The 15,871-nt window shown below is 40.6% G+C and overlaps 2 protein-coding genes across 5 annotated transcripts in view; one reads left to right on the top strand and one right to left on the bottom strand.

Moving 5' to 3' along the window:
* Nucleotides 1-7,185, top strand: part of DDHD2 (DDHD domain containing 2) — a 27,434-nt gene extending 20,249 nt beyond the window's left edge. The window contains exon 18 of one of the 2 annotated variants that reach the window (XM_053916405.2): nt 7,066-7,185. The gene's annotated coding sequence lies outside the window, so the exon portion shown is untranslated. Of the gene's footprint in view, nt 1-172; nt 4,609-7,065 lie in introns of those variants that run through there. The other variant, XM_053916404.2, reaches the window with a different exon arrangement.
* On the bottom strand, nt 5,142-10,414 carry PLPP5 (phospholipid phosphatase 5). 3 transcript variants are annotated; one of them, XM_024562664.4, is made up of 8 exons: nt 9,820-9,982; nt 9,525-9,633; nt 9,022-9,112; nt 8,562-8,625; nt 7,990-8,114; nt 7,157-7,327; nt 6,062-6,256; nt 5,142-5,403 (listed from the first exon to the last, which is right to left on the bottom strand). In XM_024562664.4, exons 1-7 carry the CDS (start codon nt 9,891-9,893, stop codon nt 6,093-6,095), a joined length of 798 nt encoding a protein of 265 aa, XP_024418432.2. In that variant the 5' UTR covers nt 9,894-9,982; the 3' UTR covers nt 5,142-5,403; nt 6,062-6,092. The 3 variants fall into 3 exon arrangements, with proteins under 3 accessions (XP_024418432.2, XP_071076265.1, XP_045053074.2); XM_071220164.1 differs by having other exon boundaries at nt 5,143-6,256; nt 9,820-9,981; XM_045197139.3 differs by lacking the exons at nt 5,142-5,403; nt 6,062-6,256 and having other exon boundaries at nt 7,199-7,327; nt 7,937-8,114; nt 9,820-10,414.
* Between the last annotated feature and the right edge of the window lie 5,457 nt (nt 10,415-15,871).

Genomic DNA, 15,871 nt, shown 5'->3' on the forward strand with positions numbered 1-15,871 from the left:
AGTTATCATGGCAACAGTTACAATTTTAATTACAAACAGCCCATCGTGAGATTTAAATTACTCAGCCTTTTAAGATATGTAGCAGAAAGGTTGTATATTAGATTCTGGCATTCTCCCTGGGTGTCTTCCAGCTGTGACTACATGGTGACCTCTTCTTCCCTCTTTCCCCTAGATGGACCTTGTGGGATCCTTTTCCAGAAAACCCACCTGTTTGTTCCTGCAGTTTTTCTCTCCTCAGCTGTATCATTTCTTGCATGTTGCCTGCCACTTACCATTCGGGGGCTTTGGAAGATAATCTTCCATTTTGGAAGTGAGTGGAAAAACAAAGGGAAAACACCCTATTACTTTTTAACCACTGGCTTCATATATATACTTGCCATTCTTTCTTCTTAGCTGGGGGTGGTTTGCATCCTTAATTTAATGGTAGTATATAGGTGCCACACTTTATTGCTTATTATGTCAGATGGTATTGTCTGTTTTGAGTTTGATTTGGGTTGGTAGAAATTTTTCTAGGAAATATTCTAGTTTAGAAGCAGGAACTTGGTACACTCATCTCTCATTAGTGTTCTCTGCATTTGAAAACTGAGTCTAGGTGGAAATGGAAAAGACTGTTGAACAGTCATTCTTTTGAGCCGTCTTGTTTTACAAATCCTGTCTGAAGAAAGACTAAAATGTAGCTTTAAAAAGTATTGTTTACTCTCTCTCCAGCTGACTGACAGGGTTATTGCTAAGAATCACTGATGCTGTGCTGCTCATTGTTTTCACAGCTGTTTGAGCTCATCTGAGAGTATAAAGTGGACTAATTAGTTCACATTAGGTGCATCTTTATAAAGCAAAGATGTTATATATATATAGAAGTCTGACTTACTTATTTGATAGTAGCTAATGTTCTTGAGGGTAAAGCTTTTATAAAGGCTGAGAAACCTGAAATTATACAGCCTTGAATAAATAGAATCTCTTAGTGGTGCATTTATGGTGAAAAGAATTGTGTAAGTCACCTACCATATCAACTTGGATGAAGGTAGTATTGTGTGTCCTCTTTAGAAACACTTTGTAAACATCATTACCTTCTTAGGTACCCATAAACAGAATGCTTATTTAAAATGCTCCTGGCTCAGGAGTGTTGGCTGAGCAGGTAGGTTTGACTAGGGGGGAAAGTTTCTTATTCTAAAAGAAAGACATACCTATATGGGCCAGTGAACACCTACTGCAGAGTCAGTGTCAGAACACACAAAGTGAGATGTGCCTTGAAGAAAATGGGTGAATGTAGACTAATTTTTTCCAAGGCATCTGCTAACCACTGTTCCGTATTTTCTTTCTCACTGGCCAGAGTTAGTCATTCTCTTCGTAGATTTCTTTGTGATATACTCCCCTCAGATTTCTATAGGCCAATGATAGGCAGGCAAGCTGTGTTTTTCTTTTTCTTTTTTTTAAATGTACCACGGTATCAAAAGCACTGGCATGAACATTCACTTAAGCCATCCCTTCAACAGCAGTGGACTTTATCTCTTTCTGGAGAGAAAAGGTAGGGGAAGGTTAATTAATGTCACCCTAGCGATGGTAGAGGTAAGGTTGGGGTACAGGTTAGAGCCTGGCCTTTCTTTTCCCATCTATTTATAGACTAATGTTGACTAAATCACTAAGTAGTTTCAGATAAATTGAATACTTTATTTTCTTTATATGTAAATTCTGAATTCGAAGTAAGCGTTATTGAGAATTAAGTAGCATTCAATATATATTACAGGGAAGCTTTATGCTCTAGCGGAAGTGGTACTATTTAGGAATAAACCAAAGGACAAGCAAAAGTGAGTTCTTATAACCAAAGATGAAGAGCACAACTCCTGGATAGCTAGATAAAGCAATTCTTGTACTAAGAAATTTTTCTTTCTTGGTGGTGAGGCACAGGTAACTGTAAAAGAGCTTTATATCTTGTCTATCCACTTATGGTATTATGGTTGTATATTACACAGGGTAATAAGCTTGATTATTTTTTCCTCTGGAAACTGAAATATTTATGAATTGTACAGCTTTATAAAGAAAAGTAAGAAAGGCAAATGACTTAGAGCCAGAAAGTCTTAAGTACCCTAGGAACGACCAATTTCAACATCTGCTGAATAAGGCACGCTGAAGTGGGTGGCAAAATAGTCTCTTAGTTTCCCTTTGCTTCCTCAATAGCTGAATCGATACGTGTTCTAATGTACAAAGTTAATGTTGAGTCAGTAAATGTTAATTGTTTCAAACGACTACATATCATGAAAGCAGTCATTTCTGTCCTGGTTATAATTAAGCAAAGTCACCATATTTACATTTTAATTTACTTGCATCTTAGGGGACATATTTCATTGGAAATAAAAAGCAACTATTCTAAAAGTTAAGAAAGATCTAGAATACAAATAAGCATTCTAATCATGATACAGTGTAATAAGGCAATGGATGCCTTTCTGGCTGGAAATAACAACAAGACATTTAAAAATGATAACCAAATGGATGTCAAATATCAGCTAATGTAGCAAATTTCACTCAATTTGGAGAATTTCTGGATTGGTGAACGGGTGGAGGTACAGGGAGAGGGGTGCACCAGGGGAGGCCCCAGAAACTCCATACTCTTTTCCCATACCTTGTCTTATGCATCTCTCTCATTTGGCCGGCTGTTCCTGCATTCAACTGTAGACATAAAAACATCCAAACCTACCTCTCTATTCCTTGCACATCCACTTCCTTAATCATTAAGCTCCACGGATATTTAGGTTCCAAGATCTAGCATCAAACAAAGCCTTGGGTCTTAATGACATGACCATTTTTCCTTTTTATATTTATTTGCAACTTCCACAAATCTCCATTTGCTTATTTCTTGTTCAACCAACAGCTAGATGAACACATTTCATAGGGTGATGTTTTGGATTTTGGGGGTCCTGGTATGCTGGCACGTAAGAGGATTCTGATTCCTCAACCTGGCAGCTCCAGGAAGCTTGATTTAAATCCTTTATTTAGTTATATATATATTTTTAAATCATTTTTTATTTTTCAAATACAGTTGAAATGCATTATATTAGTTTCAGGTATACAACCCAGTGATTAGACACTGTATACCTAAATGATCATCCCAATAAATCTCATATCCTTCTGACACCATACATAGTTACTAGAATAGTATCGAGTATTCCCTATGCTGTACTTTACATCCATCCCCATGACTATTCTGTAGCAACCAATTTGTACTTCTTAATTCTCTCAACCTTTTTCACCCAGCCCCTAACCCCCTTCCTATTTGGCAGCCATCAAAATAATCTCTATATTCATGAATCTGTGTGTTTTGCTTGTTCATTTAGTTTTTAGATTCAATTGATGATAGATATGTATATGTTGCCATTTTATTGTTATATTTTTGATCTTCTTAAAGAAGACCCTTTAACATTTCATATAATACTGGTTTGATAACGATGAACTCCTTTAGCTTTTTCTTGTCTGGGAAGCTCTTCATCTGTCTGTATATTCTAAATGATTGCTTTGCTGGGTGGATTAATCTTGGCTGTAGGTCCTTGCTTCTCATCATTTTGAATTATTTACCAATCCCTTCTAGCCTGAAGTTTCTTTTGAGAAATCAGCTGAGAGTCTTATGGGGGCTTCCCTGTAGTTAACTGCTTTTCTCTTGCTGGGTTTAAACTTCTTTGTCTTTAATCTTTTGCATTTTGATTATGATATGTCTTGGTGTGGGCCTCTCTGGGTTCATCTTGTTTGGGGCTCTGTGCTTTCTGGACTTGTATGTTTATTTCCTTCGCCAGGTTAGGGAAGTTTTCATCATTTTCTCAAATAGGTTTTCAATTTCTTGCTCTCTTCTCTTTCTGGCACCCTCATGATAGGAATATTGGTATGCTTGAAATTATCCCAGAGGCTCCATACACTATGCTCATTTTTTAAAACTCTTTTTTCTTTTTGCTGTTTTGATTGGGTGTTTTTTGCTTCCTTATATTCCATATTGCTGATTTGGTTTTCAGCTTCATCTACTCTAAAGAATAATTTACAGGGAATCAATAGTAATTTAGTTTATCCTTCATTTCTGACTAGTTCTTTTTTATGGTATCTATGTCCTTTTTTATGCTGTTGAAGTTCTCATTAAGTTCATCTACTCTTCCCCTAAGTTCACTGAGTGTCCTTAGAACCAGTGTTTTGAATTCTGCATTCAGTAGATTGCTTGTCTCCATTTTTAGGTTTCTTTTTTTGGAGTTGTGTTCTGTTCTTTCATTTGGGACATATTTCTTGGTTCATTTTGGTAGCTTCCTTGCGTTTGTTTCTATGTGTTAGGTAGAGCTGCTGTCTCCTGGGCTTGGTAGAGTGGCCTATTGCAGTAGGTGTCCTGTAGGGCCCAGGAGCACAGCCTCCTGGTTCACCCAAGCTGAGCGCTCCAGGTGTTCCCCCTGTGTGGGCCGCATGTACCCTCTTGTTGTAGTTGAGCCTCGATGTCTGTTGGCACGTCAACGGGAGGGATTTTAGTTGAATATTATTTGCACTATTTCAGTTGCATCATGTGCAGTCTCTTGACCAAGCCTATTTTTAAACTCTGGTAGAATGTCATTTTATACATATTCCAAACTCCAGAACTGGTATTGCCTATTTTAGCAAAAGAGATTGTTTGCATGGAAAGACTAATAGCACTGAATTGCTTTCTAATATTTTGCACTTTTTGAAATGTCTGTTTTTTTACATGACTATATTTAAAACTCTAGTAAATACCGAAATAAAACCATATTGACCCTCTGCCTACCGTTACCTGGTTCATCCATCGTAAAGAGTATCAGTACAATCACGGTTTTCTCTTCCCTTATGGGTTACTAAACAAATTAAAAAATAAAAGTTGTGGGCAAAGAACTAACATTTAAGTCCCTTTACTGGTGTTTTCATTGTCATAGGAAGATGTAGTTCAGAATTTAAAAAAAAAAAAAAGGAATTTAAAGCATGGCGGTTATAAGGTAAATACTGCGACTGCCACTACTGTAGCCGAGTCACATATGTCATATGCGGAAACCAGTTGTTTTACTGTGAAAATGTTCCAGCTCTCAAATGGTACTTAAGTATTAAAAAAAAAGCACATTCACCATTTTATTTGAATATCACATTTATTGAAGAAAAGAGATACACTGAAAATGCTATGTGAAGAAATACATAAGACAAGGTCATATTTAACATATAATCTCAATAAAGAGAAAGGTAGTTGCAGACACTATAGCATCAATTCTGACAGTATCCTGTAAGCGTTCCTTATAGCTCATTATGAAGAAGGGACAGAAAAAGATTTATTTGTCCTCCACATAATGGTATCTGCAATTTTTCTTTCCTGCCTTAGCCAGTTGGCATAGTTGATGCATTTGGGCAGATCTTCGGTGATGCAGGGAGGGAAAGAAACTCCTGACCGCAGTTAAGGACAAATGAGGTAGTAACAGTCATCAGTTGTCAGCACTGAAACCATACTCCTAACCATCTTCTTTTTTACTTAGTAATTTGACAGATTATTTATGCCCACAGTATTATCTGGGGGGACTTGGGTACGATATGTATAACAATGGTAAACAAGCCAGAAACAGACACTTTCCTCTTTAAGGCTTTATGGAATTGTCACCAGAGAAAGTAAACCAAACCAAAATAATTTAGTTATTCATGCCCCTAAATTTTAAGATTTTAAAGTATGGAAAATGAAGTTTTGATAATTAACTTAGCTCCTAGGATAAAGTGGGGCTACGTAAAGGATTCTTTGTAACAAGATCTTTCCAAGAACAGCATTTAAATTAAATGTGAAACACTGTAGATCTTGGGATACCAATCTGATGAACCAGATTCAGAAGCTGTTGGTGGACTATTGAAAGATCTCTTTATCAGAATGTGTGGCATACCATAGTAAAAAAGATCTTTGACTCCTCATGCTAATAAATTCATGTGAGTGGGGACAAAACTGCATAATCATTTGGCAGCAAAAATCAACTACTGATGTCCTCACTGTACCTCTTAAGAGGTCAAAAGGTAACAGACATTGTTATCTTACCATTCCAGACAGGAGGGGCTGACTCACCTACTGTTATCCTTAGAGGAAGCAGCAATTTCTAAATATCAAAATGATAAGGATCATTAGACATCTTTTGTTCGTTGGGAAGTACAACTCTATTGTGAAATGGTTTATGGCATTCTGCATCAGTCAGAGGAGGATAATACTGCCTGTAGCAGACATAGGCAAATGTCAGGCCAATCAGGGATCCAACTAGTACATCTAGAAGAGAGAGGAGATGAAGTCTTCTCTTAATCATATTAGACTCTTAAATCACGTCAGATCAAAGTATAGAGAACTTGGCCCTCCAGGTTATTCTGATTGCTGGGCCTGCAAAAACCCAGGTTTGGGGCTTTCTCAGTTTGATCATATAGTTCACACTGGATTATCTGTATTAGATTGTTCTCTGAACACCAAGTCAAAACACATCTTTAGTTAAGTAAATATAAGAAGTCTTTTTCCAAGTACACTAGATTGAAATTTTTTTAATTCAGAAAAATAACAGGTTCATTTAGTGCAATTAACAATTTTCATGGTTTTTCACCATTTAGAGTTCTAGAGGAAGGAATAAGCTTTTCAGGGGATGTCTCTCTTTATGAAAAATGTTTATTCTTTAAAATAGGTTGCCTAATGCCCTTTGGGCAGAATTGTCAGGTTTTTTGTGAAGATATTCTGTAATCTGGATGTTTTACAGTATCATTCAATTTAAATTTCTTTGGTTTAATTATAATTTAATTACAATTTCATGTTTCCTTGAATTTTAATTTCATTTCTGAACAAAATCTCATGCAATGAATCTGATTTTTAAGATAGTAAGCAAATGGAGCTTTGAGGTTTGTTGTAAAAACATTCTTATAGTTTATTTTGAATTTATGATGCTTCAAAATAATGGGAAAATCTAGGAAAATTCCTCCTTGGTAATCTCTTTAAAAGGTAACAGTGCACCTTCTCATCTTCCATATATTTATAAATGCATACTCTTAGTACAGAACCCAGACAATCCCATACTCATTTCTTTCTTTATTCAACAGATACTTAGTGAGCATCTCCTTTGTGCCAAGTCCTAGAGATATGGTGATGAGTGATACATGGAAGCTTCCATGGCATGAATACCTTGCTTACCTTGCCAGTGATGCTTATAGTCACAAGTCCGGGACAGTGCAATCACAGTTGCAAACAACAGAGGTAATAGAAAGGCACAGAACCTCCAAGATTTCCCACGACCTTGTGGTGCGAAGCAATGTAACTTCCCCGCCAGGTAGAAGGAAGCAAAGGCCAGACCAGCAAATGCAACTAGAAGAGGAAAAACTTGTAAGTGTATGTGTTTTAAAGGAAGCTATCTCACTAATCTAACAGAGAGCCAGGGGGCATGAACATGTTTTATCCCTTTTTTTTGTTTATTTCTGGAGTAGATCACTGATTATAAGGAAGATGAAACAAAAGGAAAAGTAAAGGACTTTATTTTGTGTCATGAAGCTAGTATTTATCTTAAGAATAGTTTTTTGGAATACTAGCTGTATGACTTTGGGCAGTTTACTTAAGTTCTTGATGCCTTATTTTTCTCATGTACGAATGGGAATCACAAAAATAATAGTATCCACTTCACTGGGCTAGTACAATGTCAGATGAGGTAAGAATCTAAAATGCTTTCTGAAACACCTGACACACAGTATCAATGAAGGTAAGTTAATACTTTTATGACTAGTACAAGATGGTAGGATCTAGCAAATAATACTGTAATAAAATGTTCAAATCTCATGAAGGTAAACTACCTCCCCTGTTCTTAAATATTTACCCTAATATTCAAGGCTCAGGCTTGTGAAATCTTGGGGTCCTTAAAAAAAGAGGGTGGGGTTTGTCTAATTTCTGGGTACAAGAACCAGAGTAGTGAGATGCTCCTACATTAAATTCAGTGTTCCCCAAACAGCATGGCAGAGCCCACACGGAATGCGTACAGGAAGAATGGCCACTGGGGAAGCTCTTACGGCCCTCATTCACCACGTCCTCATCTCCCGTGCACGTCAAGTCAGAATGGGCTTGCCCATCAGGGAAGCAACGGTAGAAGAAGTCGGGGCGTGGCCTGGAAGAAATGAGCATGGTCTGAACAGTGATTATTTACAAGACTAGAAATTACTTTTTGGTGTATCAGACATCAATAATCCTGTTAACTATTGGTCAAATTGTGTCTCAGGCAAAATAATGGGACTGGATTAGGATAGTCACCACCCAGAGAAATGCCTTATTTCCAGGGTCAATATGTTATTCATGGGGGAAAATGTCACTCCAGCATGTGATTAATTTTGAGGGCAAAGAGCACATCACAGTCCAGCTTCATGGGGTACGTTAGAGGACACTGCTGTGGCTGTCAGTGGGAAGTGCCACTCGGGCAGAAAAGAACCCAAGTGTCACTGCGGGGCTGGGGTGTGAGGAGGGGGGAAGAACGGGCTGAGAACAAAGAGGAAAGGGTAAGTGCCCACAACCATCCCTCCGGCGAGGTAATAGCTGGGGTGGCAAACTCGGCGCTTACCTGCCCACTATCAGTTTTATCGTGTTGGTAAAGATACCGTTCAGAATCAGGGCAAGGCTGGCAGCTGGAAAGCAAAGACACTGCCTGTTAGTGGCATCAGCCTAGGAGGAACTGCATGGTCACCGTCTCGTTACGACCGCAGCCGCGGCCTTTCCGAGACAGGGATGGTCAGGCTCCAACCAGAGTGGAGCCTGAAGGTGATTCTGTCCCCCAGCGACCGACCCTGCCAGTGTGGTACAGGGGGAGCTGCCGCACGAGGCTGGAGGCGTTGCGAGGCGCACCTGCGAGGTTAGCCGAGTTCTTACTGCGCGGTTTTCCTGTCTCACGGGTAACAGGTGGGGTGCAGGGGACAGACACCTACTTCAGGAACCCAGACCTCAGTGGCCTCCGGACGCTGAGGCCACAGCCCCTGCCCCTCAGTCTGGTGCTGAGACACCGGCTGGAATGCGTTGGCTCTTACCCAGGCAAGCTTGTTTGCTGTCTGTCGCATCTGCCTTCTTGAGACATTTGGCCAGGAGGATCAAAGTCAGCGGAGAGAGAGATGCGATGGCCTGAACCAAACATGCCAAACGTGAAAAGCCCAACCCCACCGCAGAACTAGCTGTCCAAGGAGCTCCTACCGGGAAGGGGGATGGCCGTGGCAGGCAGGCGTCAGACCCCACCGTTCCGGGACAGACACAGTTTGCATCTCGGGGTCGGGGGTTAAGCGGCCCCGTTGTAAATGACCGGCTACCCCAGGCCACCCCAAGGAGCAGCTCACAGAACACGGGCCAGCTGCTCTCTCAATCTGGATCTCAAACATTAGCAAGCAAACTCTCGCACACCAGGAAGCAACACCTCAGGCCATCAACAAAGGGAGCAGTAAGTTCCCTGCAGAGACTAGTGAGGAGCCGGGGTGCTTCCCAGCGTTAAAGCTCAGCAACGTGTGTGTGTCAGGGGCGGAAGGGCTAGTTCTTCACGCACAAACATCGGCTTGGTGGGGAAATACTCGGCTTCCACATACGGGTTCCGGTACAGCCACATCTCCTCAGGCTGGATGACCCTCTGGAAGGGGGGCAGATGGTCTGTTACCCTGAAGGGAAGCAGAAAGAACGTGCGGGCACGCTGGTTAGCTTCCTCGGGGCTTCCGGAGGACCCCGACCCGGGGGGAGAGGTACGGGTGTGGCTCTGAGAGCTGGACCGCTGGAGGCCGCGGTGGCCCTCCTGCCCCGTCCCTGCGAGAGGGGGTGAGAACCGGTCCGACCTGCAAACCACTCACCGGAAGGCTACGTACAGCACGATCCGCACGCCCAGTTCGGCCCCGAAGGCCGCCGCCTTCCTCATCTGCTGCATCCCGCTGCACAGACTGGCGGCCAGACGCGCTGACGTGACTGAGGCCGCACTGATTCGAAGCCGCGCTGCCCCGCCCCGTCCCGTCCGGCCCCGCCCCGCGGGAGGCGGGATCTCCGCGCCGTCTCCGCCCCCGCTGGTGGGTGGTCGGGGAACGAGGGGGAGGCAGCCAGCCACCTAGGAAGGAGTGGCAGTTTCGCAGGGTTCTCAGAGCATCACCCAGCAAAAGGAATGAAATGCAAGCAATGCTGTTCTCCCGCTGTCCTGCCCAGTAGCAGTTACCTTTCCGTCTGATAAACCAATGGGCTGAAAATGATGGCAATCTCCTCGGCCAATAGCTAGTGCCTGGATATTTTCGTAACACACCAAAGGAGGTAGCAACGTTCTCTTAAGGGCCTTTCTTCCACGAACACAAAACAAACCTCTGCATTTTCAGGTCCGAGTTTACTAGCAGCATAGCATTTTGAAGAAAGATGTACTTAGCGCTCACTCAGGACTTGCTGTGCTACAGCAGGCCTAAGGATGTACATACTGGGTCATGCGGCCCCGCAATTAGGTCCCCTCCCTCCCAGTGAGTTATAGCAAGAAAGTACAGGCAATGAACAAGTCCACATATTTAATTTGGAACATACAGGACAATTTATTGAAGTCAATCTCAAGCAAAATCTGAAATCAGTGGAATGTCATTAAAAACCTTTCCAAATTAATCCTCACAGAAGCAAAAAAACAAACCCCCCCAAACATTTCAATTCCAAAGTATTTGTAAAATAAAAAAAAGGCAACATCTCAGTAAATATAATATACGAAAATTATATGTTCCTACCAGCACACACAGCAGTAAGCAGCTTAAATAGTACAGGCAATCCTAAATACACGATAACTAGTCAACAATACGCTATCTATATACAGGTTAACCAAGCTTTGCACATTTCACACTATGCAATGAAACATAGGTCAATCAACGAAATCCCCAAAATATCATAGATCTTGAAGTCTGTGTGGCAACATCAAGTCAATATACAGTAATGCCCTAGTGGAACACCCCCAGGGAAAATTAACACTAATCCCTTAGTGTCAAGCTTCTAGCCAAGTCACAGAAACTCAAAAAGAGATTGACTTTAGTGAATATCGATGCTTTGTTATTAAAGACTCAAGTCTCAAGTGATTTAGGCAAAATAACATTTCACAGGATCTACAAAGTTTATTATAGATAAACAAAGTACAGAAATAACCAATCTACAAAGGTTGTTATCATAGATAAAGATCACAAGTAAATGAAAACAGAATCTGTAGGTATCTGTGTTTGTTGTGCAATTATCACAAGTGGGTACAAATGAATTTCTCATATCAATACCAATTATGCACACACCCTTGTATATAAAAAGAATCTTACTATTAGCCAGATGTAATCATCATTTAGCATCTTAGTTGTCGGTGGCAATAATGATTTTCTTTTTTAACATAGGGCATGTGACAGCACAAATGGAATAAGGAACGATATAAATGACAACAAAGTAAAAGTAAATTTTATCCAGTCCACTTCCAAACTGACAAGAACACCTTATAAATACCTAATCCAGGTAATGTGAGGGATGATGAGAGCCATTCACGCGTATCAGAAGTCTGCAGCCAGCGGAAAGGGGAATACTGGAACCTGAGGCTGCTTTCTTGTCAATATGCAGACGCAGTGAAGTCACATGAGAAAACTAAGGACCAAGTAAATGACTTTGGCAACTGTTCACCTTTTCCCTTTTATTTGCACATTAATGACTCTCGGAGGCTACCAAAGGACAGGTAATTCCCTTCTCCTTCCCTTCACACATATGTGCCACAAGCACCTGAACTTGCCACTTCAGCAATGGACCGATGAAAAAAGAATGGAAATGATTTTTGAAACACACAGGTTACACCCAGCATTTCAGGAGTGTAACATAAGTGCAAATTCCTGTGTTTTCCCTACACAGGCATATATTAAAAGGAAAGAAGTGCTTGGGTTGACGAAATGACAAAATAAAGAATATACATAGAAAATATTCATAAAAATGCTGCTGGTATCCCATGCAGGAGTCTCTCCCTCAAATGTGTACATTAAATCTGAGATTCTACTGTGAACATGCTCTCCCATTTGCAGACCTTCACCTTTAACCCAAGTGAAAGAGGGTAAGAGACTAGGCTATTTATTTTCAAAACAGTATACAAAACAATGCTTCTACTTCATAAATTTTAAAATAACTGTTAAAATAAGGAGAATCTGAAGAATTTCAAGTACTTAAAAAACCTGAATTCAATGAGGCAGAGGTCTCAATGTTAAAGTGACTACTTCGTACCTGTGGTAAACATTATCATTTCCCACCCTCACCCTAATATAACCCCCTTTTCCCCTGTGCCCCACCCCAGATAAAAGTTGGTAGATTTCAGTATATACAAATTTCCAACTTTTCAATATTTGTTAACACATGACAAAGCTGTCTAATTATATCTTTTCCCTAGCTTATCTGAAAATGGAAGCAAGTTCTCCTTTGCTTACAAATAACCAGAGACCAATTCTACATGTTCCTAGGCCAAAGGAAATTATTCCAAATGATCACTTCGTGTCTGCTGCAATTTGGACAACTTGGGATGGCTAGATGCATCAGCCTTGTAAGAAGTGACGCAAAAACTACTTTGCACTGCCCATTAAGCAAGTTCCCAGTGTCGTCGTACCTCAGGTACCAGTACATCAAACGTGAGCTTCCCGAGCTGCAAGGGCTCCGAGGTACCTTGTTTTCTGATCCTGTTGGGACAAGGCAAGTAGCAGCACCTTGACTTTAAGGTGAAAGCTAGAGGAAGAGCTTTTAGTTGGAAATGAAATGAAAGACAAGCAACAAATACTGGGTGGTCCAGAGATTACATTCTGTGTAACTGGCCTAGCTGCCTGTTTCCCAACTGCAGATCTGGGTTTCACCCTGACTGGAACATACACCATGCAACAAGCTACTCACAAAGGAAACTCCACTTCATGAACCAGGAGAGAAAGTTGTCCAAGAGCCTGCCCTGTCTAGGAGTCCTTTACATGATTATCTCAGAATTCCACAACATTATTTACAGGCCTGTTTCCAAATACTTGGAAATGACAGAAGGGAACTGGGAGCAGCCTTCCTTGCCCCCATTATTATTATTACTATTATTATCATTAGTATTTAGTTGAGATATGTTCCTGACATGAACACACAGAAATATCTAAATTTCAATGATTCTAAAAATGAGCCTATTCCATAACTTAGGCCAGATTATTTTTGAGAATTAAGATAGAGTGGGAACTTGTTAAAGCAAAAATGAAAATAAACCCTGCCTCACTCCTAATTCTAGCCCTGATTAAATATTTAAAAAGTGAATCACATCCTCCAGCTGCTTCAGCCTTCCAGGAATGAAAGGTTCCTGGCCTCCTTAGTGGGCTGCAGGCAGCTCCCCTGATTCCTCACACCGGCCAGGATCCAGCCCCTCCCTTCACTCCACAGCACCTGAATTCTTTCCCCGGATTCCATCTTTAGTTGTTACCAATCCAATTTCTGACGCTTTTGCTGATTATCTAAAATCTTACATTCACTTCTTCTTCTAGACAATGAACATAAGGTTAAAAAATATATACCACCATTATTTCATGCTGTTTTAAGTTATATTTCATTTTTGGACAAGAATAAAAGCCAACAATTTATGCTCTGACCACATACAGATTTAAAAGTTAACAAGACTATACTTTCAGGGATCATTTCTATAGTCCGTTCAAAGTTAACAAACACCGACCTCTGACTGTGAGTGAGCAGTATGCCTTTTGGAATATTTCATTGGTGAAGCACAGGCAAGCACAGTGTGTGGATACTATGCACACTTAAAAGCACGACTTGCTTTTTTTGCTTCTAGAACCTGCAACTTTACAATACGTTAAATAGGTCGACAGTGACCCAGTGGAGGTGCGAGAAGAGCTCCTTGGCACTGGCACGACTCACACCGCTGCTGAGACCGTTAAAGAACGCTCGTGGACACAGACCCCACAGCTGTGGGTAGCTGTTTCATTTTCCACCCTGGTTTCTGAAATGGCAGAACAACCCTATTCGTCACCACACTGCCCCGCCCCCCAAGATGAAGAAGTCTGAGCAGAGCTCTATTAGAGACATACAAACACAATGTGCCACAATGAAGAAACCGCATAAAAACGCTTAACCCCAAGTGTTTGTAGCATGGAGGGTATACCCTGGCTTACCATATAAAAGTCTCAGATATTAAATAGCACTAAGGACATAAGATTTCATGTTGGATACTGTTTCAACAAGAGTTGCATTTCGAATATTAAAGGAAATCCTTCATGTTAGTAAGTTTTAAAAAGCAAACATTTATCATATACATATATAAAATAAAGTTTTAGTATGATAAAACCTAGATCTTCTTAAATTATTTTTTAAAAGGACATCAAACTATGTAATTGTTCAAGAGCAAAGTTTAGTGTTTTGGTGAGATATAATTCATGTTACCTGTAGCAATTATAGTTGGTAACATGTATAGCATTTTCCATTTTGCTCTTTCTTTTGGGACCATATCTAATCAATAGAATTATTGGAGGCCCAATAAGTTACCTCACAATTAATTGCCAGAACCAGGCAAATGGCAGTTTAGGAGCTTAAATAAAGGAAATGTAGTGTTTTTTGTTTTGTTTTGTTTTTTTACAAGACAAAATCCAGTATAATTGCACATTTACATACAAAAAAAAAAAAAAGAGAGGCACAAAACAGCTTTTCTTCTGTTTTCCAGAGAAGAGCTCTAGATTGATAAGAAAAAGGAACACACGTAGCACAACTGAAGGGATGTGGTGGAGCACCTACCCTCCCTCCCTTCACAAGGTCACTAGGTACTTCTTGAGGGACAAGAAATGCTACCAGGAACCAGCAACTGTAGGCAGTCAAAATTCACAGAGCAAGTTAACGTTCATTCAAGCTAATTCTAGACTTCTACTTAGTACAGTGTTACAACAATGTCTGACGTCACTAATCATTTCATACACGGAATACGGGAATATAAATATTCCTAAGCATTAAAAGCAAGTGAGTTTTGTGGGCAGACATCTTGGTAGACTCGCATCTATGAGATCCAAGTATCACAGCCGACTGTTTTTGCTAACACTGCTTTCTTGGGAGCTTCCCTAAGTGCTTCCGAAGATGAAGTATGCTTGTGTGGCTCTTACATACCCTGTAGAAGTGCTTCCCCTCCCTCCTTCAGTGGGGGCGATTTGAAGTACTGGATAACACCAAGTAGAAATCGTTGACATACAACTTTGGGATGTCGTCCCCCCCCCCCCCCCCCACACACACACACGATAGGAAGTAAACCAAAAAGTTATTCAAATACAATTAAAATTCATCTGTGAGTTTCACCAGGAAACAAGACTGAGGGGACAACTGACAAAGGGAATGTTTGATCAGGAGAGGGAAGAAGGGACAGAAGATAAAATGTCCTCAATTCTTTCCAAGTCGGACCAGGGTGTGACAGAAAATGGTGCTTACACGATCCAACCTTTTTGGTCTGTGCCATTCCTCTCCCTTTAGCTGCCTTTGCCAGTGTGTCAAGAAATCGGAATGACCATTCTAACGCTGTGCATTCCTGTCCACATAAACACACTTCATCAGAAATACCCACTGTCAATGGAAAACATGTCAAACTCAGCAAGTACCTCCATTTCTCTTTTTTCCTCCAAAATAAAACCAAAAACCACATTATATACCTTTCTGCGTAAACTTATCATATCACGAAGCCCACCTGGTTTAAAGACCACAGAGGTAAAATCCACTGAGGCACTGTGTTTGCAAGAGGCCAGATTCGATACTTCCATAGAATGCTTCTCTAAGACTATGAGAGACATTTTGAAGGGAAAGAAAAGTTAGCCCACCCACTATTCAGTAAAGAGGTATATAAAGATCATCATATCCTTTGCTAGAGGGCTTTCTCCAATT

The sequence above is a fragment of the Desmodus rotundus genome, chromosome 13, assembly GCF_022682495.2.
Source record: "Desmodus rotundus isolate HL8 chromosome 13, HLdesRot8A.1, whole genome shotgun sequence".
Lineage (NCBI taxonomy): Eukaryota > Metazoa > Chordata > Mammalia > Chiroptera > Phyllostomidae > Desmodus > Desmodus rotundus.